This window comes from Mastigoproctus giganteus, chromosome 14 (assembly GCF_048544385.1).
Source record: "Mastigoproctus giganteus isolate SK-2022 chromosome 14, ASM4854438v1, whole genome shotgun sequence".
Classification (NCBI taxonomy): domain Eukaryota; kingdom Metazoa; phylum Arthropoda; class Arachnida; order Uropygi; family Thelyphonidae; genus Mastigoproctus; species Mastigoproctus giganteus.
In genome coordinates, this window is record NC_143588.1 from 67058506 (window position 1) to 67084673 (window position 26168).

Genomic DNA, 26168 nt, shown 5'->3' on the forward strand with positions numbered 1-26168 from the left:
TAACAGAAGATATATTGTGAATGATGTTACCGTCCTGAATAAGGTAAATGTTGGAAGTGATCACAGAATGGTAAGATGTACACTTGATATAGATGTAGGAAAGGAAAGGAAAAAACTGACTCGAGTAAATAATACAAAGGTCTTTGAAATAACAGAGGAGGAGAAAAAGCAGTATGTACTGGAACTTAAGAACAGGTTTGAGCTTCTGCAGACTGCTCAGGACCAAGATATCGACGAGGAATATTACAACTTTCTGAAAGTGATAAAGCCCAAGAAACCTATAGGGAAACAGAAATCCAAAGAAGAAAAAATTAGTCAAGAAACACTTGTCATGATGAACCAAAGACGACAAATGAAGAGCAAGAAAAACACTGACAGGGAGAAAATTGAGTATACTGAGTTATGCAAAGCCATTAGAAAGAGACTCAGAGAGGACATAAGATTTAACAAAAGAAAAGTAGAACAAGCATTAAGGGAAAACAAAGGATTTAAATCAGCAGCCATGAGCAGTAATACAGAAAGACAAATGATACTGAAACTGAAGAATAGCGATGGTGTACTTATAAACAGCAGAGAAGGCATAATTCAAATAGCAGAAGACTACTATAGAGAATTATACAAGGAGCGAGGGAATGATACCAGCAGTGAGGAACATGGATTGCAAAGTAGCAACACATACAACATACCCGATATTCTTCCTGATGAGGCAGAACATGCATTGAAGAAAATGAAGAATCGGAAAGCCCCGGGGGAAGATGAAGTTACTGTAGAGTTGTTAAAATTGGGAGGAAGAGACATAACTCAAAAACTGGCAAGGTTCTTCACAAAGTGCATTAGAAAAGGTGTGATGCCTAAGCAGTGGAATAATGCAATCATAGTTTTGCTGCATAAGAAAGGAGATAAATCAGAAATTGGAAATTATAGACGAATTAGCTTGTTATCCCATATCTACAAGTTGTTCACAAGGGTCATTACTAACAGATTAGAAAGAATACTTGATGAGAATCAACCGAAAGAGCAAGCTGGCTTTAGGACAGGATTCTCAACTACGGATCACCTTCACGTAATATCACAGCTAATGGAGAAAGCAAATGAATATAAAACACCATTATGCCTGGCATTTGTGGATTATGAAAAGGCATTTGACTCCATACAACATAAGGCAATGTTTCGGGCACTGGAAAGACAAGGCATAGATACTCCATATATTATGATTTTGAAGAAAATATATGAGAGTGCTACCTCCTTTATTAGACTAGACAAAGACAGTAGCAAATTTAAAATCGAGAAAGGAGTTCAACAAGGAGACACAATATCTCCGAAGCTGTTTACTGCTGCCCTTGAGGAAGCTTTCAGAAGATTAGACTGGTCGCAGAAAGGAGTCAATGTGAACGGAGAGTACCTAAACCATTTACGATTTGCAGATGACATTGTGGTCATAAGCCACGATCCCAAAGAATTAGAGGAAAATCTTAATCAGTTATGCACAGCTAGTAAGGATTTTGGACTAAAGATGAATATGGCTAAAACAAAAGTAATGATGAACAAGTATGCCACGGAAAGGGAAATAATGATTGAAGGAGCAGTAATTGAAAAGGTGGAGTCATATACTTATCTGGGACAAGTTATTAGCTGTCATAATGATAAATGGTTGGAAGTCAAGAGAAGAATAAATTTTGGATGGATAGCATTCAAGAAATATAGTCACATACTGAAGAGCAATATCCCAGTTTGTCTGAAACATAAAATAATGAATCAATGTATACTCCCCACCATGACTTATGGAAGTGAAACTTGGGCACTCACCAAAAGAATGGAAGAGAAGCTAAGAACTACACAGCGAAGAATGGAACGAATTATATTGGGAATCAGACTGTTATATAAGAAGAGAAACACATGGATTAGGCAGCAAACTCAAGTAAAGGACATTCTTATTAAAACTAAAGAACTAAAATGGTCTTGGGCAGGACACATAGCTCGAAGACATGATGACAGATGGACTAAGAAAATAACAGAATGGTACCCAAGAGGAGCTAGAAGAAAACCTGGAAGACAAAGGCGGAGATGGATAGATGAAATGCATGAGTTTTTGAGTAGTAAATGGATGGCCAGTGCTCAAAACAGAAGGAACTGGAAAGTTGCTGGAGAGGCCTTCATTCTGCAGTGGATTGAAAATGGCTGATGATGATGATGAACCCCAGAGCAATGTATCAACTCTGTGGTACTACACTGAGAGTGGTAGAGAATGAAAAGGACCTGGGGGTAATTGTGCAGGCAGATATGAAGTTCTCTGAGCAGTGCAGATGGGCTGCAAGAGTAGCTCATGGTGTCTTGTCAATGATATACAGGAATTTTTCTACTAGGAATAAGGAGGTGATTATTCCCTTATATAAGGCAATGGTCAGGCCACACCTTGAGTACTGTATACAGGTCTGGAGGCCTCATTTCAAGAAGGATGTAGAGCTGCTGGAACAAGTACAGAGAAGGGCAACAAGATTAGTGAATGGAACAAAGGGTTGCTCTTATGAAGAAAGGCTTAAGTTTTGCAAATTACAGTGTCTGGAGACTAGGCACCGGCGAGGTGATCTGATAGAGGTGTATAAAGCCTTGAATGGTTTGAGCATGTTCAATGTCAATGGGATTCTTCCTCTTGCTCAGAATAATCACCTGAGAGGGCATAAATTCAGATTGAGGAAAGACAGATGTGCGGAAATTTGCCTTTAGCCAGCGGGTAGTTGGTTGGTGGAACAGACTTCCATTCCTTGTTGTGGAAGTTGATAGCCTAAATTAATTTAAGGCTCAGCTGGGCAGGTATCTCAAACGAACGGACAGGTGAAATGGAAGTGTTTTTTTGGCTGATGCTGCATAAGCTTGCTTTCTTGCATCATATGCCTCTACTAATGCTAATATGACGTATATATTTGTGCGAAATCCTCTGCAGTTCCACTGGATTATAGTTCCCTTTATTTGGTTTTGGAGAATGTGTCAGACTGTTTTCTAGACATCGTTTTGATCTTTTCTAACTTAGGTTTTTTTTTTTTGGAAAATATGGTTGACCGTTATCCATATCATCTTCTGCAAAAAACTAGTACTGATTCATCTGCTTGATTGGTCGCTTCTGTGTCCATTTGTTCTTTTGACATTTGGTTTACGACATTATGTTTTTCTTAAGGGGCTTTCATTTCTGAGTATATTGCATCGGGAAATACAGATAGTGGTGTGTTTGTGAGGTTCTCTCTCTTTGTTTTGGCTGGGATGTTATAAGTAATGCTCGTGCCCAGTCTAAAATGGACTTCTTTGGATGAATCGTGAAATCTGTTTCAGTCTCTATTTTATGGCAATTTTTTATGACATGTGCATAGGAAGGTCTGTTTATGATAGTCGGGAGTACAGTTCTCTTGGCTTCTTGGTATGTCGCACAATGTTCCACTTTATATTTTTGTATCTGTTTTTCTCTTTTCCAATATTCACAGTTTTTGGAATAGGCAGAATGGTCCCCCTTACAGTTTGGACACTTTTGCTCGGCTGGACAGTTCTGATTGGTGTGATCCTGATATCCACAGTTAGAACAGAAAGTAACTCCACGGCATGCCATTTGTGAATAACTATACTTTTGGCATTTAAAGCAGCGGAGAGGATTCGGAATGTATGGGCTGATGTTACAATTTAGATACCCGCCTTCACCAATGTAGGTGGTTTGGGAGTGTTAAAGGTCAGTATGAGATTTCTGGTTGGAGTAAGTATCACATCTCTAGTAACTTTAATCCTTCTCACAGCTATGAGACCTTGATCTTCAGCTCATTTTTAATTTCTTCTTCTGAGACACTAATAAGGTCCCATTCAGAAATTACTCCTTTTGATGTGTTTAGGCTATTATGGGGAGAGACTGTTACCAGGATCCCACCAAAAGTTCTCATCTGAAGCAGTCTTTCAGCATGTTTTGCATTAGCTGTCTTGACTAGAATTTTGCCTGATTTCAGCAGCTTGACATTTTTGGGTGTTCCAGCCACACTTTCTAGACATTTCTGGATGACAAATGGTGACAATTTTCCTAATGGCTGTTCTGATGTTGAATGAAGGTCTAGAAAAGTAGGTGCATGAAGTAATGGCATGTCGCTTTTTTGTCTTTTGGTTACATTTGTCTCATTATCCTCATTTTTCCAAATCAAAGGAGTCAGATCTTTGGGATCTGTGATTGTGATATTTGGATCATTCATGTTTGCTCCCTTTAGCCCTGGGAGTGAGAGATTTTCCTCCCAGGTTTCCGGCCCCGCCATGGGGAGGCAGGAGCGGTGCCACCTAGTGACCAATAATCTGCTTCCACCAAGTGGAAGCAGATTAGTGGTTAGTAGGACTAGGATATAAATAAAAGAAAGGTAGCTTTCCTTCCTTCGGAACTTTTGCGTGATACTTTTCAGAAACTATATATATATACAGTAGCGAATTTGCTTTAAACTGTAGAAAAATATATCACTCTAGAAATCGCCTGATCACTAGAAACACTTGGCACTCGGGGCAGTGTTCTGCAGAACTCAGTTTAAGAAATGGGGTGTCCAAATCAATCCCTTCAGGAAAAAGATGAAACTTTTAGTTCTATATATGTTTTTAACTTCTAACTTCAGAGTTTAAAAACATTCAAAGTACTGAATGAAGGTTTCGTAAGACACTGGCTGAAAATAATATTCAAAACTTGTATTTTTTTTTTTTTTTTTTTTATGAAAACCCCAAACACGAAAGGTATCAAAACCTATAGTACTTAGTACCGTGCATGAGTTGAAGGAGAAGTATGGGGGGAGGGGAATGCCGGAAACTTTGCTCTAGAGACTAAACATGGGTTTCACCACTTCAAGCCTCCAATAAGCAAAGTGGTGGTATTTCACCGGTTGATGAAAGTCATCTACCACGTATATTACAGATATTTTAATATTATAAAAATTGTCACAAGAAATGCAATAAGAAAATGGATGTACTGTTTATTCACTTGAGCACTGTCCTTATTGATAGTATAGTGAGTTTATCATTTGGAGAAGTTTGAGTTCAAAGCCCATCAGAGAACGGCAGAATTCTTAATCCAACAGTAGTACTACATTGCCTGACAGGCCCAGTGGAAAAATATTTAATCTTTTCACAGCAATTTTCATTTAGTAGTGAAACACTTATTTTCATCACGATAGCATGTTTTTGGCTAGTCAAACGCTTCTCAAAGTTCACCACCTGCCTGTGTGGGTATTATCATGGAAAATAAGAGAAAGTTTGGTAGAGTTTGTGGCCACTAACAGTAAATCAGCTAACCCCAGCAAATTTTCATGTAGTGAATAACAGAAGAACCTTGGGGAAAAAAGGATATGAATAATTTGATGTTATTATTTCATGTTTATAATATTCAATACATATACAAGCAGAATTTAATAAAAATTTATTTTATTTTTTTTATTTGGAATATGTGAATTGAAAACTGTTTTTCTATAAATATTGGTTTAATTTGAAATGTTGAAGTTTCATGCAAATAATGCCTCCAAAAACTTAACTATGGCAGAGATTAATTGTTTCATGTTTCTTTTTTATGTTGCTAACATTTTTCTGAAATAGTAGTAGTACTGGCATGTGATGCAAGAAAGCAAGTGTATGAGCTCATGCAGCATCAGACAAAAAAAAGAAAAAAAAAAAAAAATCACAACATTCCCTCCAAATGCCTGCCCAGTTCCTCCTTAAATTTATTTAACCTATCAACTTCCACAATGACAGATGAAAGTTTGTTCCAGCAATTAACCACCTGCTGGCTAAAGGCAAATTTCCGCACATCTATTCTATATCTGTCTTTCCTCAATTTGAATTTATGCCCCCTTAGGTTCTTAGTCTGAACAAGTGGAAGAATCCCATCAGAATTCAGCGTGCTCAACCCATTCAAGGCCTTATACACCTCAATCAGATCACTGCGCAGGTGCCTAGTCTCCAGCCACTGCAATTTGCAGAACTTAAGCCTCTCTTGATAAGAGGATCCCTTCATTCCCCTCACCAATCTTGTTGCCCTTCTCTGTACATGCTCAAGCAAATCTACATCCTTCCTAAAATGAGGCCTCCAGACCTGTACGCAGTACTCAAGGTGTGGCCTGACCATTGCCTTATACAGAGGGACAATCACCTCCTTTTCCCTGCTAGCAAAATTCCTATATATCATTGACAAAACCCCATGATGTGCCCTGGCAGCCTGTCTGCATTGCTCAGAAAACTTCATATCTGACTGCACAATTACTCCCAGGTCTTTTTCATTTTCTACCACCTTAAGTGTAGTACCACACAGTTGGTACATTTCTCTGGGGTTACTTCTACCCATATGCAGTACTTTGCATTTGTCAAGGTTAAACTTCAGTTGCCACTTCTTAGCCCATCTGCCCAAATTTTCTAGATCCTGTTGCAGTAGCACACTGCCATTACTGTCATTAACAACCCTGCCAACCTTTGCATCATCTGCAAACTTCGACACTAAGCCTGATATACCTTCATCAATATCATTGATAAATATACAAAACAACAGTGGACCCAACACCGAACCCTGTGGGACTCCACTAATAACATTAGTCCAAGAAGAGCAGCACCCGTTGATTACCACCCTGTGTATTCTCCCACTCAACAATCCTTTTATCCATTGTAGCAACTTACCCTTAATACCATTCTGCTCCAATTTGTACAATAGTCTTCCATGCACAACAGTGTCAAAAGCTTTCCTGAAATCCAAATACAGTGAAACTTCTCCTAACGGACACCTCTCTTTAACGGACATCTCTCTACAACAGACATTTTCAAATTCCCCCAACTCTCCTCTATTGGTTTTAACGTGTTTTCAGCTTCTGTCTAGCGGATATTCTCTGTAACGGACGCAGACAGGCAATCTGCACTGTTTCGTTTAGATTAGCACTTAATTTGATCTCCCCATAACGGACAGTGGGCGAGCTCACGGCCCTTTTTCTAGGAACGTTTCTTCCACGTATTGCCTCAATCATGTGTTTATTTTCTATTTCCGATTCTTTTTGTGTTGTCTGTGAAAGAACATTCCATGTAGGAAAGAATTCCAGATTGACTAATGTGTAAAAACAACATTGTACATTGTGGTCAAAAAAAGAAAAAAACAAGGAAGAATGCTAGATCAGTCACTTTTAACCATGCTGCATACCTCAAGAGAAGAGAAAAGTGACTTTTCAAAGGATCTTTGTCTAGCCTTGGTAAGCAGCAATAACCCTTTCAATAAGTTAAGCAATCCAGTTTTCACATGTGGTATGAGAAAAATAGGTGGGGGTCTTCTCATCCACAATTTCTTTTTTGTTAGGTTCTCAAAAATGTGAATTATTACACAATTGCAAGATTGTGAATGAGTCTTTGTAGTTATGGCCAGACTAAGGATTGACCCGCGATGGAAAAGTCCACACTTTTGTTAGTGATGCTGCTCTATGTATTATAAAAGTTGCTTTTATGCCAGTAGCTTTGATTCTATAAAAAAAAGTAAAGTTGTCAATGCTTTGAATACTGCAGGTATTGATGTTGCTTAAGCAATTCTTTCTGATTCTTTGGTTAGAGAACATTTGCTGTTCATCAAGACTCAATCTGCTTTATTGCTTAATTCCATAACCCAGCATTTCCCAAAGCGGGATCTGTAGACCAGGGATCTGCGAAACGGTAGTCAACCATATGTGTTATTTGGTTTTTAGGAGCATTAGCAACTAAGGCCATATTGCTCCGGGATATACGGTGGTCATTCCATGACCTTTCCGCATTCTCCATATTTGGTGGTGACGGGCTCGAACCCCGGTCTAATCAAGAAGCGTGTGCTACGCACTGCTGCTCCTTCCCACCTGGCTACGGAGGCGCAGTCAACCATATGTATGTATGTATGCATATGTATAACATATATATAACATATGCATACGTTATATATAGGGGTCCGCAAACTTTTTTTTATATTTGAAAGGGTCTGTAGATCTCAATAGTTTGGGAACCACTGCTATATAACCAATCTTAAGCATGGGGACTTTCTCTAAGCAGTACAATTGAAGAGATAGAGAAAGTTCAGTTAGAAATTTCAACCATCCCTGGGATAGGGAACAAAATAAGAAATAAATCTTATGTTTTAAAAAAAGAACCTCTGGATTTTGTATTTTAAAAATATATAACTTTGCAGGAAATAAGCAGGAAATTCCATTTCTTGTAGAGGCCTCAAAGGCTCACATTTTTAAGCTTACTCCAATTTCTTCTATCAATGTGGAAAGATCATTTTCTGATTTTTAATGATTTTGGACAATAAATGTAATAGATTTAAAATGGCCACATTGAAAAATGTATTGTTGTTTATTGTAGCAAAGATCATTCCAAATAAAATAATACTTATTGTAAGACTTTTCAATTAGCAGTTTGTTACTTTCAAATACTAAATATAAAGAAACTGTAATTCAATTAATAGATAAAATTAATTGTAATAAAGGTGAAAATGATACTACATGTAACAGGGTTCATGAAATATTTCTTTGCATATTTTGCCTGTTTTTAGTGTATATATCCAAAGCCTAGTTAATAGTTTTAATAGTGGAAAATGATGCAAGAAAGCAAGCTTATAGATAGTAGTAGTGGCAAATCATGCAAAAAAGCAAGCTTATAGATAATAGTAGTGGCAAATCATGCAAGAAAGCAAGCTAATATCAGCAAAAAAAAAAACACACACACTTCACCCATCCTTAGCCTATTGTTCAAGTGTCACTTAATACTGTGAAATTTCACCTTAATTCACTTTCCTGCCCTCTCTCTCTCACAGCTTTATAAACCTCAATCAAGTCTCCTCTAAGGTACCTAGTTACCAAGGTCTGTAGCTCATGTATTAAAAATTGCTTTCCATATAGGTGTCTTTTTGCCAATTGTACCAAGCATGTTACTTGTCTTTAGATCTATTCAAGAGGTTATCGTTTTAAGGCATGTAAGTAGTAGTAGTAGTGGCAAATGCAAGAAAGCAAGCTTATATAACATCAGAAGAAAAAAAAGAAAAAAAAACACATACAACACACTTCCTTACCCTCCAAGAATTTGTCTAGTTCTTCCTTGAATTTATTCAAACCATCCACTTCCAAAACAACAGATGGAAGCCTATTCCAACAATCAACCACTCGCTGGCTGAAGATAAACTTCTGCACATCTATCCTGCTACCATCCTTCCTCAACTTAAATTTATGGCCCCTCATGTGTGTAGTTTCAGCAAGAGGAAGAATACCCATTCCCCTTCAGCTTACTCAATCCACTCAAACACCTCCTCAAACAGATCAGCCTGCAGGTGCCTAGTCTCCATCACTGCTATCTACAGAACTGAAGCCTTTCTAGGTAAGAGCACCCTTTTGTTCCCTTCACCAATCTGGTTGCCCTTCTCTGCACCCATTCCAGCAGATCTATATCCTTCCTAAAGTGAGACCCACAGAACTGTATACAATACTCTAGATGTGGCCTAACCATGGCTTTGTACAAAGGGACAATCACCTCCTTATCCCTACTAGCAAAGTTTTTGAACATCATTGACAAAACCCCATGAGCTATCCTGGTAGCACATCTGCACTGATCGGAGAATTTCATATCTGATTGCACAATTACCCCTAGTTATACAGTATCATCCAAAAAATAATAAATAAATAAAATAAAACTATCCCCATCATTTGTCCATCTCCTCTAATAATATGTCTAATCCTTCCTTAAATTTATTCAACCTACCAATTTCCACACAGAAGCACCCTGAGCCAACTTTAGTTTCGCATTCTGAGCTCCCATCCCAGTCATAAGCTGAAAAGGGTTTTTCAATTCAAAAGTAAAATATAAATTTTTTGATAATTTTATTGTTCCTTTGATTCAGTTCATTTTATTAAAATCTTAAAATAAAAATTTAATTTAAATTTAATAAACAAGTAGCCTTAATCGTTACATATTCATTAAATTTTCTGCTTCAATGATTAACCTTTTTGGACCTTAACTCTCTAATTCTCTGGATCATTTCATTCAATTCTAAATCTTGGAAATGGCATGTTCAATAGATAAGGTTTTCAACTCATCCAACCAGTCATGTCATCATGAAACAGAGGCAGGTAACATTACCACCAATACTGGTAATGTTACAAGAATTCTGAGCAGCATGAAAAGATTTGCCAGTGATGCCATCAAATTGTTTGAGCACGTGAATTGTAAGATGAGAATAACTGTCTTCAAAATGGTTTCACAAATTTCTTAATTCTTCATATAAATCAATAATGGAGATGACTTTCTGACCACTCTATATATGGAATGGAATTTCTACATTCATATTGTAACTGATCGTTGTGCTTTATGATCAACTCAAACCTGTCTTTCAATGACTGGATTTTGCTGTTTAAAAATGCTGAAGAAGTGGATCCTAAAATTTTCCTTCTCTATCATCTCAACTCTGTCTTGATGTTCATCATCAAACATTCTCTTTTTGGGTGAATTACTGTTTGTTCAAATTCAGGTTGAGTTTCCAATTAAACTGCCAACTTTTTTGCATCATCCAGAACAGTATTACCTTACCTTTTTCAGATACAGACCACTTTTATATTTGAGACAGAAGCCACAGACACAAAAACATTATACTAACATGCAAATAGAGTATATTCATAACTATTTTTTTAAATATATGCATATATACTACATATATGTTAATGTGCCTATAGTATACATTAATTTGTTATATAGTAGGTATAATTGTATTTCCCATCAATGTTAACAGGATTGTTGCCTACTACAGAAAAGCTCCGTTTTACTGTTAAGTCCCGTGGACTACTTGCATAACTTATGTGGACCATAAGTAGTCCACAGATAGGGAAACATGAGTCTAGAAGGCATTTAAATTTATCACCCGTTCTGAAATTTTTATGGTTTGACTGATTCTGAAAGCAGGGAGAGAGCTTATGACATATTCAAATTGATCTCTTAGAGGGCTTTGCTTGTAATGTTTATTTGGCTCAAAATGTCATACCAAACAATTAAGCAACAGATAAATTTGCTTTAATAGTTTTTTTTCATTGTCAAAAATTCCAACTCTAATTTCCTATGTAGAATTCCTTTTTTAAACTTGTTTCTTGTTGATTTAGAGTGATATTTCTTTCTACTGCTCTTTTGAATTCCTGCTTTCACAACAATTACTCTCTGGCTGAAAGCAAATTTTTGTACATTTATTATGTAACATCCTTTCTCAATTTAAATTCATGTCCCCTTATGTGTGCCATCTGAGAAAAAGTAAGGCTGTCTTCGGAATTTAGTTTACTCAATCAATTTAAATGATAAACACTTAAATCGGGTCTTCTCACAAGTGCCTGGTTTCAAGTACTGAAATTTTTAAAGAAATGCAGTCTCTCTCTTGATAACAAGTGTCCTTTTGTGCTGCTAATTAATATTTTTGCTCATCTCTATACCCGTTTCAACATACTTAAAATGAAGTAAAATGAAGCTTCCAAATCTTCCTTTCTCAAAATGAAGCTTCCAAATTTGTATGCAATACTCAAGATGTGGCCTAACCATCACTTTATACAATGGAATAATCACCTCCATGTCCCCTGAGGAAAATTCATGTTCATCACTGATAGAACCACCATCAGCTGTCCTAATAGCCTAACTTACTGCTCAGAGAACTTAACATCAAACATTACAATTATCTTTAGATTTTTTTCACTACTCTGAGTGTGGTACCAACCAACTGGCATGCCATCCTGGAATTACTGCTACCTGTATGCAGTACCTTGCATTTATCAATGTTAAACCTCAACTACACTTCTAGGCCCGTCAGCATAGATTCTCTAGACCTTGTTGTAGTAGCATACCAAGATTCTTGTCATTCACCACCCTGCCGACCTTTGTATAATCAACAAACTTAGACATTAAACTTGATATGCCTTCATCAATATCAGAAGTAAATACTGAAAGCAATAAGGAAGGAGACCACCCCATATCGTTTTCAGTATTTATTATTCTGAGCGTGGTACCAACCAACTGGTATGTCATCCTGCAATTACTGCTACCTGTATGCAGTACCTTATGTTTATCATACCCAGGTTCTTGTCATTGACCACCCTGCTGACCTTTGTATAATCAACAAATTTAGACATTAAACTTGATATGTCTTCATCAATATCAGAAGTAAATACTGAAAGCAATAAGGGGACCACCGCAAACCTTAAGGGACTCCACTAATAACATTAGTCCAAGAAGAACAATGCCCATTAATGGCTACTCCGTCTTCTGCTATTCAACTATCCCCTTACTCACAGCAATAACTTGTCACCAATGGCACACTGCTCCAATTTGTGCATGTCTTTCATGTGGAACAATGTCATTTTTTTGCATCCAGTTCCTTTGTTACTGTGTCATCGTAGCTAATCAGATTAGTTGAATAAGATCTCCCCTTGAATCTGTGCTGCAACCACCTTATAACTGCATTTCTATAAAGATGATCCTACATTCCTTCAGTAAGTTTGAACTTATATCAAGTGGGCCTTCCATGAATCCAAAAAGTGTTCTCATAATTATGGCTGAAGGTTTGCTTACCTCTTTTGCAGCTTCTTTTAATATAATTGGATAGTTCCATCAACCCCAGATGCCTTATTCACTTTTAGCTTCAACAATTTCTTACCAATTGATTTTCAGTTATCACAAAATAATTTAGCTACCAGTTATATTTCAGTATAATTCGGGTACATCCCTATCTCTAAAATCTTTGCAAGTAAATGCAGAGATTCAAAATATTTATTCAGTTTGTCAACAACTGGAACTGGATCATTAATAGTTATGTCATTCATATCTATTGGACTGATGTGGTTTATCCTTTTTCTTCTAGTGTTAACATTACCAAAGAATTATTTTCTACTTTTCTTCACATTCTTAGACAAAGACCTTTTGTAATCTGTCTTATCTTGCCAAATTACCCCTTAGTGGCTTGACTGTTATTTTAATGCTTACCTGATTGACTTAATTGATAATTTATATTTACTGTAGGCTTTTGTGTCTCCTTATAATCATTCCATCTCTTTTTACTTCTTTGCCAGTAGTCTCATAAGTTCATTTGCCATCCAGTTGAGTCTAAACCTGGAACACTATTTTTTTGTTTGGTATAAAATGCTTAGTAGCTTATGATTACTTCCCTGAAAACTTCCAATTTAGTAGTTGCAGTTGTTAACAATGTCAGATGGTCTCAATGAAATGAACTAAGACTAAGTAGTCTTAGTTTTAAAATTCATCTGCCTATTCAACCTCAGGGGCTCACACCTGGTGAGTATGGGCTTGGCACACCCAGGGTCCCGAGCTGGATATCATCATTCTTCTTCTCTTTCTTGGTGATTCTCTTCTATTTCTAACTCTCTCTCACACACACATACACACACAAGGATAACTCAGGATTTTTTTTTTTTTGGCTGGTGCAGCAAAAGCCTTAGGCTTCCTTGCACCATATGGCTAATTATAATAATAATAATAATAATAATACAGTCACCTGTTCAAAATTAAAATCCCTTCCCATTAACTGACAGTAGTTATATCTTTAAAAAAATCCATAGAAATATACTATGATCACTAGCACCTAATGGTTCCTTTCTCTAATGTCTTAGGTTGAATACCTGTGGGGTGATATGATTGAGGTGTATAAAGCCTTGAATAGTTTGAGCATGCTCAATGTTGATGGGATTCTTCCTCTTGCTCAGAATAATTGCCTGAGAGGGCATAAATTCAAATTGAGGAAAGACAGTTGTAGGATAGATGTGTGGAAGTTTGCCATCACTTTACCCAGTGTGTGGTTGATTGCTGGAACAAACTTACATCTGTCATTGTAGAAGTTGATAGCTTAAATAGATTCAAGGCAGAACTAGACAAACATCTGAAGTGAGTGGATGGGTGAAATTAGAAGTTTTTTTTTTTTTTTGGCTGATGCTATATAAGCTTGCTTTCTTGGATCATGTGCCTTTGTTAATGCTAAACAATGGGCATTTGATATCAAGAATGTTATCAGTAGGCTGTTTTATTATTTTTTTAAAAATTATTTGTTTTAGTTTGAAACCTGCATTAAGTTCATTATATCATCAGAACACAGGGGACAGTACAGATAATGATTTTTCTAAATTTCAAATGTTACCTATACATTGGTAATGGTAAAGAAACACTACATGTATACACTCAATAAATAATGTTTGAAACATTATAGTATAGACAAACCTCAGTTTTGCATGCATACAATTTTGCAAATTATAAAAAAGTTTGCTGCATAATGTACTGATCTTATGTGCTGCAAAAGTAAATCATCACAAGTTGCCTAAGATCAGCACTTCACATGAAAGGCAGTGGTATATTGGTATGGCAAGCCACATAGAATGAAAATGGACAGCAGATCAATTGGGCATTTAGAGAAGAGACACCATGGAAAGATGGTTATTACAAAGGGCCATTCAATAAAGAATGATCATAATTTTTCATGAACTACTTGCTATTTCTAGCTGTGCTCTGGAACTTAAGACCAAACCATGCTGTATCACATAGCAACTGCACAGTTGACTTGTGTACACAGTGTGACCTTGACAGTTGGTCACATTTATGCTTGTTCAATTTCACCTATATAACAATGTATGTGACATGCAAGGAACAATATGTTGCTCTCAGATTTTGTTTCTGTCTCAAGAAAATATCAGCAGAAGCGTATATGAAATGTTAAAAGAGGCATACGGTGAATCTACACTTCCAAGCACAGCTTGTAGGTGGTTTAGAATGTTTAAAAATGGACATTATTCAATCACAAAAATTGGCAGTCCTAGAGCTCAATCCACTGCTGTCACCATAGAAACCATAAATACTGCTTCTGTAATCATGAGAGAAGATCATTGTATAACAATTAAGCAACTGGCAGAGATGTTGAGAATATCAGTAGGAAGTATGCACAGTATTCTCCATGACCATTTGCATATGACATGTGTTTATACATATTGGGTACCAAGACTACTCACACCTGAGAAATAGCAAGTTTTGTCAGGAGCTGCAACAGATGATTACTGAAGATAGTAAGATTCTGCACAAGGTGATAATGGCAGGTGAGACATGGCTTCATCATTTTGACCTAGAGCATAAGCAACAAAGCTCTATTTGGAAGTCAATATTATTGCCAACACCGAAAAAAGCAAAAGGTGTGGCTTCTGCAGGAAAGGTTATGGTCATCTCTATTTTTGACATTTAAGGAGTGGTTTACCAGCATATGTTGTGCCACATCATACGAGTGTTATGGGACATTACCACAGAACTATACTTCACACTTTGCAGGATCACATTTGTCACAAATGACCACAACTGCATGCAGGTGGGCGGATGCTGCATCATGGTGATACAAGACCTCAAACTGCTTGCACTGTCATTGAGAAATTAGCCAGCATTAATGTCAAATGTGTTACTCATGTGCCCTACAGACCTGACCCTGCAATTTTTTTTTTTAATTTCTAAAGTTAAAAAAGGAGCTGCGAGGAAAATGTTTCCAGTTGTCAGAAGAAGTTGTAAAGATAGGTTGATCCTTAAACACATGTCAAAAAATGGCATCCATCATGTTTTTGAAGAATGGCAGAAACGTTGGAGCAAGTGCATTTCATCAAATGGGACTACCAAAATATGGATGATTAAATAAAGGTATGAAGTGAAAAAAAATATATATCATTCTTTAATGAACAGCCCCTCATAGTTTGAGGCGAAACAGAGATAATGTATATCAAGGAAAAAGACTATCAAGGTAACTGATTCTGAAATATGCAAGACAATGAGGATAGGGTTTATGCATTTTTGTTATATTAAAGTAAACATAAATTATCTGAGGTGAATGGCAAACCCTAATTCAAGATTGGACAAACTAGAAAAGCTGCTTTAAGCTCCACTTTTAGTTTAACACCTTTCTTCTTCTTCTTTGGTCCTTAGCTGGCAGCTGGGGGAGGCGGTTGGCCACGCAACCAGTATGCTGCTGTAGGTGCCGCAGGGTTTCGGACTTGCTCTGTGATGTTCTTCCATACCTTACGATCCATGGCTTCAGTCCTGGCCTGGTTAAGGTCGAGACGTCGGCTCTTCAAGTCATCTTCCACTTGCTTGGCCCACGTTTTCCTAGGCGCGGTCCGTTGGATGCTCCATTGGGTGGGTTGTTGTCTCCAAAGGAGTGTGGATGGTATTCTGTTCGTGCCCATTCTACATACGTGGCCAAACCATCTGAGCCTTCGCTTCTGGATTTGGTCGGCAATGGTTGGTTGCTGTTGGCATCTGGCGCGGATGGTATCATTAGTGATGCGGTCGCGAAGAGAGAGATGCCCAAGATCTGCCGCAGGCATCGCATTTGGAATACCTCAAGTTTGTTCAAATCTAACTTGAGACAAATCCATGTTTCCGATCCGTAAAGAAGAATGGGCAGGATCAAAGTCCGGAAGAGTCCGGAAGAGTCGGATTTTAGTCTTTGTGGAAATGTTGGTCCTCTTCCACAGACACCATTTGAGCGAGGCGAACGCAGTGGCCGCCTGTCCAATTCTGCTGTGGATTTCCATGGTGGATGCAACTTTCTTCTCCTGGACCAGCGACCCAAGGTATTTAAAGTCCTGCACTTGCTCGATCTGGACGCCTTCGAGATAGATGGTGGCTTGCGACCCATCTGTTGTCAGGGCCTTTGTCTTACCAGCATTGATCTTCAAACCGTATGGCCGGGCAATGCGGGCAATGTCGTAGAGGATGTCCGTGGCTTCAGCGTCGTTACCGGCAAGGATAGCACTATCATCAGCAAACATCAGGTCAGTCACATAGTGATCCTTGTCATATTGTATGCCCTGTCTGTTTCTGAATGCTTGCCTCATAATGGCGTCAACCACGATGTTGAAAAGCAACGGGGAGGCTACATCCCCTTGGCGGACTCCAGTTTGGATGGTAAATTCCTCTGATAAATCGTTCTGGATGCGCACCTGGCTGGTTAAACCGTTGTATGCAGTTTGGAGGAGTGTGATGACTTTTCGAGGTACATGTTCAACCTCAAGTAGTTTCCATAAGGCAGGCCGGTGGACACAGTTGAAAGCAGACTTAAAGTCAATGAAAACAATGACGGTTCGCTGTCCACACCGGATCCTCTCCTCCATCAGCTGACGAATGGCAAAGATTTGATCACAGCATCCTCGCCCGGGTCTAAATCCTGCCTGTTCTTCTCGACTGGTTTGCTCGCGATGTTTTTGCAGTCTTGACTGGATGATCTTCATAAAGACCTTTCCGATGATGGAAAGGAGGCTGATGCCACGGTAGTTCTTGCAGTCCCGGTTATCACCTTTCTTGTGGATCGGTACGATAATGGCTTTCCTCCATGTTAACGGAATTTGTTCAGTGCACCAGATGGTTTTGAGGAGTGAGTGTAGTCGGCGAAGCAGTACATCTCCCCCGGCTTTGATCGCTTCTGTGGTGACTTGGTCCACTCCTGGTGCCCTGCCATGCTTCAGGGATTGTATGGCTGCTTTCACTTCTTCTACTGTAGGCTCAACATCGACCATGGAGACCTCAGGGGGGGTCGATCGAGAGTGCTGTTGCTGGCGGTCCCTGAGGTGGGTCGTGATTATACAAAGCTTTGAAGAATTCACTCCATCGTTGCAGGCGTTCGGATGGTGATCCAATTTAAATTAACACCTTTAATTTAAAGCATTAAAATTATTAGGAATAAGGGTTTTCCAGTTCATCATTTAGAGGGAAAAGAAGATTAACATTACTAAAGACAGGTTTATTTTTATTTATATATATGGAAACATAGAATATGGAAAATTTAAGCTAAATATATCAATAATCGAGCAGTGAAATAAGTGGAATCCTGGTAGACAAGTCAAAACCCAGACAACCCTAACAACCCACAGGTATAATTAAAATTAACATTGAACCAACAGTTCAAGAAATGGGAAAAAAAGGCATATAAATGAAAATTGTAAAGTAAATTTAAACTTAACAGAAATGATTAATGTCATTAAATAAATGATTAAACATTGCATCAGACTCTGATATAAGATATATATAACATAAATTTTCCTTATAACTTAATCATTTATTTGATGACATTAATCAGTTCTGTTAAGGTTAAATTTACTTTGCATAATTTCGTTTATATGACTTTTCTCCATTTCTTAAACTGTTGGTTCAATGTTAGTTTCAATTATACAGAGTGTCTTCAAAAATATTGGGACAAACGTTTAGGGGAAGTAGGTAACATCTAAAGGAATGTGAATTGCATAGGAACCCATAACCAGAAACGTCACCGTAAGTCAGTACACGGCACTGTTCATCAGTTCGCGAGAGGGAAAATGTCTGGTTTACTCATTCAAGCAGTAGTTGCTGCACGAAGAGCATGCATCGATATACAAACTGCGAGCTGGCAGACATGCACCTAGTGTATGGATTAGCAGAGGGGCCCACACGGTGTGTGCCCCCATACGGCACAACATCGCTTTGCAATAAATGTGTGGGCAGGTATGATTGGTGATTGCTTAGTCTGCCCATACCTGTTACCATCCCGCATGAACTCCGCTAAATATCGGATCTTTCTTGAACAAGTTCTACCAGGGTTACTTGACGATGTTCCAGCAAATGTGAGACGCAACATTTGGTTTCAACATGACAGGATGTCTGCCCATTATGGAAGGTGTGTTCGGACCATTTGAACAGGTGTTTTTGGCGTTGATGGATTGGCCGTGGTGGACCCGTTGCCTGGCCCCCACGCTCACCTGATTTATCGAGCCTTAATTTCTTTCTGTGGGGGGCCCTGAAATCTATCGTGTATGAATCGTCTGTGGAAACGGAAATGGATCTCGTGGCGAGACTCGTCTGCACTGCTACTACTGTCAAAGAAACTCCAGGTGTGTTTGACCGTGTCCACCAATCCATGCTGCATCGGTGTCACGCATGCATCGCATCTCATAGTGGAACCTTCGAGCATCTGTTGTAACATCATAAAATGCATCGATCTTGTACTCCATTGTTAATATTATGTCAAATAAATGTTTACCACTAATTACTGTCTTGTGTCATTTCTGCTTCTTGCGCCTCTGCTACTACTTTCCCATGACGTTTCCGGTTATGGGTTCCTATGCGATTCACATTCCTTTAGATGTTACCTACCTCCCCTAAACGTTTGTACCAATATTTTTGAGACACCCTGTATATAAATATACAGTATATGTGTGTGTTTGAATGAGCTTCTGATGATCCAAGAAAGAAAGATGACATAACATCAGAACACAGGGGAGAGTATAGATAAGAATTTTTATAAATTTAAAATGTTACTTATACACTGATCATGTTAAAGAAACATTCTATATATACACAAAATAAATGTTTGAAACATTATTGTACAGGCAAACCTCAGTTTTATATGCAGCCATAAGCAAACTACGTTTGTTGCATAATACACTGATTTCATATGCTACTAAAGTAAATCATCATGAGTTGCCTAAGACCTGCACTTCACATAAAAAGCACTGCTCCATGAAAGAAGCATGTTGGTATTTACTTGAAATGAATGTCATTGTATATAACCTGTTTCAGTGAAAGATCTGACAATTTAATGAGATATATCTACAATATGAGAATGATCCATTTTGTAGAAAATTTAGTTTGCTCATAGTTATGTATGTAACTGAAATTACTCTGTATAATCATGAATACCAATACAATAATGTTTTATAGCTCTCATATGCCTGAGGCCTATCTATAAATTTACTTGAATTTTACAGTGCTTAAGGTTGTCATAACATCCCTTCAGTGTTCATCTGCTTTTTCTTTTCTTTCCTCTTGTGATTTTTTTAGCAGATGCAAAAAAAAAATAAAATAAAAGTCTGCTTCCCTGCATCATTTAACTATTATAATACTAATACTAAAAATAATATCATTTTAATTCTAGCATTACCATATCAGCAGTATCATCAGAGAACCAGGAACAATAATCATACATTTGATAAGACTTTTACAAGAAACTTACCTCTTTGTGATTTCTACTAAGGATATGAGAAGGCCACAATGTTTCATTTTTGATGTGTACATTACATACAATACAGGTGAGTTGTCCTATACTGTTATATATACTATGCAGTTAAGAATAACTCAAATAAAAATTAATCATTGAGTATTGTTTAATTTATTAAATAAAAAAAACACAGAAAATATCAATTTAGAGTCCAGTGATGTCCAATACAGTACAGTATATAGATAATAATGCATTCTATATTACGTAGAGTATAACTCATAATAATAAACAACACACTTTTACCTGTCAAACTAACTTTCAGAAATTAAAACTTAATATCAAAATTTCTTTATAGCCATTCATGTTCATATGAATAAATTCAATTAGATTTTAAAATATTGTAAAATGCTAAATATTCAACCATGGGTCATCAACACTTAATTCATGTCCATGATCCAAGCATCTCTACAGAACACGTACATAGAGTAATTCTCTCCCCTACACTATTGAGATCTGGGGATTTTCTCCCCAACACGAGTTAATAATGAACAATCGAATATCAAGCAATGCACAAATTCCCACCTCTTCTTACTTATTTCCCACACAGATGCTATAGGAGATCTAAAATATCAGTGCTGATTTTCATATATTAATTAAATACAAAAAAAATATGGAAGTCGCATCCTATCCTATCTGCTTTCTGTTAGGTACCCTTCTCAAAGTTCGACTATTAACACCAACTCTCACTGCTCATACAGTAAGTACAAATGTTTTTGTGGCTTTTGAACACCTGGACCACCTCCAGAACTTCCACCTGCTATTCTTACTTTCAGTCAACCAGCATTCACACTATGGGTAAAACTAGTACAGTGCCATAAATTACGTGTGGACCTTATGTAATCCTAATGTGTGTCATATGTGGCATTTTCACAGGAGCAATACTTTGCAATTTCTCCTTTTTTTTTTTTTTTTTTTTGTCCCCAAGTGTATACCTCTCTTTGTGCTCTTCCTTTTAGCATGTGACAAATCAACATAATAACTGCTTAGTTATTGCTATTTTCTTAATTTTTATTTTTTCTTGTTTACTTTTAACGTGTTTATTTATCTTTAAAGGTAATAAATAAATTTCTGTTTATTCTTGATATAGCTGAGGCCAAAAGAGTTTACATATTCACTGTTATTTGTAGTTCGATCGAATATGTAAACTGAATTAAGGACAGCCAGGTTTTCACACCATAGTTCACAATTGAGAGTGCATTTTTCTTGATCACATATGGGCTCAAACCCACAGCCTCCTTACTTGTAGCCACACAAGCTAAACGCTGGACACTATGACCAAACTCAACTGGCAGGAATTAACAATATCTGTTTTTGTTCCCATACAATCTTCAACAATGACTGCTCTTCATCTACTTGGTCCACACAACTGAAACTTTCAATACCTTTCAATTAAAGCATTTTCTTTGATTCTGCCAAAAACTGCAGAAATCTTTGCCAGTTATCATGCAAAAATAAAAATAGAAGCCCAAATCAAGTTTTGATAATTATATGCATGTACTGAAAATCATGAATTTAAAATCAGCATGCACCTAATGTATCCAATCACCGAAACACATCCTCAGTGCTTTATAGCAGTGCATCTAGTTGTTACACTCTCTAGCTTTGTGTTAAGAAAGAGTCTGGCTTGTGTCCAATTATTGAGGTGCATGAGTTTTTTGAGTGACATTTTGCTAGCCGTTAGTGAAAGATAATAATGCAGATAATATTCAAATAAGAGAGGATAAAAAATGTGTCTAAAGCACTGCAGAGGTGTTTATTTTCAAAAAGTAATTAAAAGTATTTGTTTTTAATACAAAAAATGGATTTTTCATAGTTGGGTTCAGAAAAGATTTAAAATAAAGGTGGCATCAAAAAGTGAACAATTTTGAATTATTTCTTGCCAATTTTTAAGATTATAAATGGGAAACTTTTTACTCTATCAAGCAAGTGCACATGCCAGGAAAACAAAGCCATGACACACCTGTTACGGGTTAAAAAAAAAACAAATCTTAAAATCTCTCCAAGGCATCTACTTGGTCCAAACAACTGAAACTCTCAATACCTTTCAATTAAACCATCTTATTTGATTCTGCCAAAAACTGCAGAAATCTTTGCCAGTTATCATGTAAAAATAAAAACAGAATACCAAATAGAGTCTTGATGATTATATGCATATACTGAATATCTCCTTGACCCAACAATAGCCTTAAATAATATGGGGCATTAAGCCTCACATATATCAAAAAAAGCTGAAATAATCTTTAAAGAAGCACTTACACGTGCTTCTTATCAGAACTGGTTCTAGGCAGGTTCACTCAGCGTTGGAAGAGTGGTAGGATACAAACTCGGATGCCAGCCCTACACATGCATTCTGCGTTTGGCCTTGCAGACCTCTAGCTCCAGTTCTGCTTCTTATACAAAAATTTAAAACAGAAATGTTTTTACGTAATATTTATCTCTTGATCATTATATTAACTTTCTGTAATAAGTTTCCTTATAGCCTTTGTTATCTCTCACCCTGGTGGTTAAATCATAACTTCTTTGTCAGGTACTGCACTGAGTGTCTACTCTCCCACCAGTGAGGTGCCAATAAGCACTGGAACAAAAGTAGCATTATACTTCTCTTTACGAAATGATTATATATCTGTAGTGTAGCATAGAGGCAAATCACTTTGGTAGCATCAACCTTAGAAATCAATGCCTGTAAAAAGACTCTTGGCATTTCATAATTTGGTTCTCTGTACCTTTCATGGTACAGAGAACCAAAAATATACCTGTTGTGCATATTTTTCTGAAAACTTTTTTTTAAAGGAGGAGGGTTGGATATGAAAACGATATGGAAAGAGACTATAACAGAATGTGAGTGAAAAAAAAAAATAGCAAAAGAAATTTCAGATGAGAAATGGGATAGATTAACTAGATAATAATTAGCATTAGCATTAGTAGAGGTATACAATGCAAGAAAACAAGCTTATTATTATTAGTCATATGGTATAAGGAAGCCTGAGGCTTACGCTGCACCAGCCAAAAAAGAGAGAGAGAAGGGAATCACCAAGAAAAAGAAGAATGATGATATCCAGCTCAGAATCCTGGGTGTGCCAAGCCCATACTCACCAGATGTGAGCCCCCACCAATTAAAAAAAAAAAAAACTTCTATTTCACCCCTCCATTCGTTCCAAATGCTTGTCCAGCTCAGCCTTAAATTTATTCAGGCTATCAATTTCCACAACAAAATATGGAGGTCTCTTCCACCAATCAACCACCCACTGGCTAAACACAAATTTCTGCACATCTATTCTACAACTGTCTTTCCTCAATTGAATCTATACCCCCTCAGGGTCTTAATCTGAGCAAGAGGAAGAATCCCATCATCATTCAGCTTGCTCAACCAATTCAAGGCCTTATATGCCTTAATCAGATCACCTCGTGCCAACTCTCCAGGCGCTGCAATTTGCAGAATTTAAGCCTTTCTTGGTAAGAGCACCCTTATGTTCCTCTCACCAATCTTGTTGCCCTGCTTTGTACACATTTCAGCAACTCTACATCCTACCTAAAATGAGGCCTACGGACCTGGACACAGTACTCTAGATTTGGTTTAACCATTGCCTTGTACAACGGAATAATTGCCTCCCTGTCCCGGATAGCAAAATTCCTATATATCATTGACAAGACTCCATGACCTGCCCTGGCAGCCCATCCGCACTGCTCTGCAACCTTCATATTTCACTGCACAATTACCCCCAGGTCTTTTTCACTTTCCACTTCCCTAGAACCACACAGTTGGTACATTTCTCTTGGGTTATTGCTACCCATATGCAGCACTTTGCATTTGTCAATGTTAAACTTCAGTTGCCACTTCTCAGCCCATTTTCCCAACTTGTCTAGATCCTGTTGCAGCAGTGTACTGTCAATAGTCTCCTTAACAACCCTGCCAACCTTCATATCATCCGCAAACTTGGATATTAAGCTTGATATACCTTCATCAATATCATTGATGGATACACAAAACAACAATGTGCCCAGCACTAAACCCTGGGGAACTCCACTAATAACATTAGTCCACGAAGAGCAGTGTCCATTGATTACCACTCTCTGTCATCTCCCACTCCCCCATCCCTTTATCCATCGTAGCAATTTACCCTTAATGCCATACCTCTCCAATTTGTATAGCAGTCTTCCATGTCCAACAGTATCAAAAGCTTTCCTGAAATCCAAGTATATGATATCAAAATTATTTTTGACATTCAGTTCCTTTGTGACCACATCATAGTATCCAATCAAATTGGTCAGACTAGACCTCCCTTTAAGAAACCCATGCTGTGCCTTAACTATTACTGCAGTCTTGTCTAAATGATCCTGCAATGCTTCTTTAACCAGTGATTCCATTATTTTCCCCGGAAAACAAGTTAAACTAACAAGTCTATAGTACTTGTGTCACCTTTTGAACCCCCTTTGTGAATTGGTGATACATTTGCACACGTCCAGTACATGGGGGGGACCTCCCCCTAAGTCCAAGGAAGCTCTCATAATTATGGCTACGGGCTTGGTTACTTCCTTTGCTGCTTCCTTTAATATAACCGAATAGATCCCGTCTACCCCAGGTGCCTTCCTTATGTTTAACTTCAACAATTTCTCCTCCACTTTGCTTTCAGTTATTACAAAATCATTTAGCTCCCTGTTATAGTTTGATAAACTTCTGGCACTCCCCTCAATGAATGACTACTCATGTGTGAATGTAGATGCAAAATACTCATTCAGTTTCTCAGCTACCTGAGCATGATCATCAATAGTGAACCCATCTATGTTAAGTGGTCCAATCTGATTCATCCCTTTACTTCTAGAGTTTACATAAGAACTCTTTGTTGTTTTTCTTTGCATCCTTTGCCAAAGATTTCTCGTAATCTGCCTTCGCTTGCCTAACCTCCTTTGTGACTTGATTACAGACAAACTTATATCTGCCATAGGCTTCTGTGTCACCTGATAATTTATATGCATCCCATGCATTTTTTCTTCTCTGCCACGAGCCTCATTAATTCATTTGACATCCATTTAGGCCTGAACCTTGAACAGTATTTCTTAGTTGGAATGAACAGTCTAGTAGCCTCCAAGATTAAGTCTCTGAAGGCTTCCCATTTAGAATTCAACATTGGTAACATCATCAGTTAATCCCACTGTACAGAATTTAAAAACTGAGACACCCCCGTAGTCACCTTAACAAAAGCAAAAGTCCTTCCCTTTAGCCTTGATGGTAGTTACATCTCACATCAGTACATCAGCACAGTAAATCCCACATCAGTGATCACTGTCATCTAGTGGTTCCTTTATCTGCAAATTATTAATGCATGAATAATCACTGCTGATAATCAGATCAAGGGCATTACTCCCTCTGGTTGCCTCTCGAACATGTTGCTGTAAAAAACAGTCATCCAATAAATCCACAAAAGTCTTGCTAGTGTGCGAGTGACCAACCACAAGTCAATATCTGGAAAGTTAAAATCCCCCATTATAAGATTCCGATTAACTGGCACACACTATTTCTCTGCACAATTGCTCATTGTACTTATGAGATTCATTAGGCCTATAACACATACCTACTCTCATTTTTCCTTTCCGTGCTTATGTTACACCCAACAGACTCAACGTTGCATTGTCCACCAACATCAATTGGATGTTGAAATGTGTTTCTTATGATTTATGTGTTTCTTAACTAACAGCATAACCTCTCCTCCCTTCCTGTCCTGTCTATCCTTTCTGTACACATTGCACTCCCCAAATTCCAATTCTGCACTGCTAATATCCGTGTGACACCACGTCTCTGATATCCCAACAATAAGGCTTCAATTCAACAAAAAACAAATATTTTTTATAATAAAACACTTGTAAGGTATGTATTGGACATCACACTTAGCAGCTGTGTTCCATTTAGGACTGTAACCAACGGAAAATTAATTGATGAGAACAAGTATAAAAACCTGAGATTTTGGCAAATACACAGAGTAAAAATTACCTCTCAAAACTATATTTGCCATTAAGCTAACAAGCTGAAAATTATAAAATATATGAAAGGGAGTGGAAAGAATTAACATAGACCTAAGTTAATAAATAATTGAGAGGACGTTTA

The 26168-nt window shown here is 37.5% G+C and overlaps 1 protein-coding gene across 1 annotated transcript in view; it reads right to left on the reverse strand.

Annotated features, from left to right (window-relative positions):
• LOC150075189 (zinc finger protein 830) overlaps positions 1 to 26168 on the reverse strand; it is a 106762-nt gene that overhangs the window by 77125 nt on the left and 3469 nt on the right. The window contains exon 2 of the mRNA XM_090388393.1: positions 20024 to 20126. Coding sequence (XP_090244519.1) covers positions 20024 to 20126 — 103 coding nt within the window. The remainder of the gene's footprint in view (positions 1 to 20023; positions 20127 to 26168) is intronic.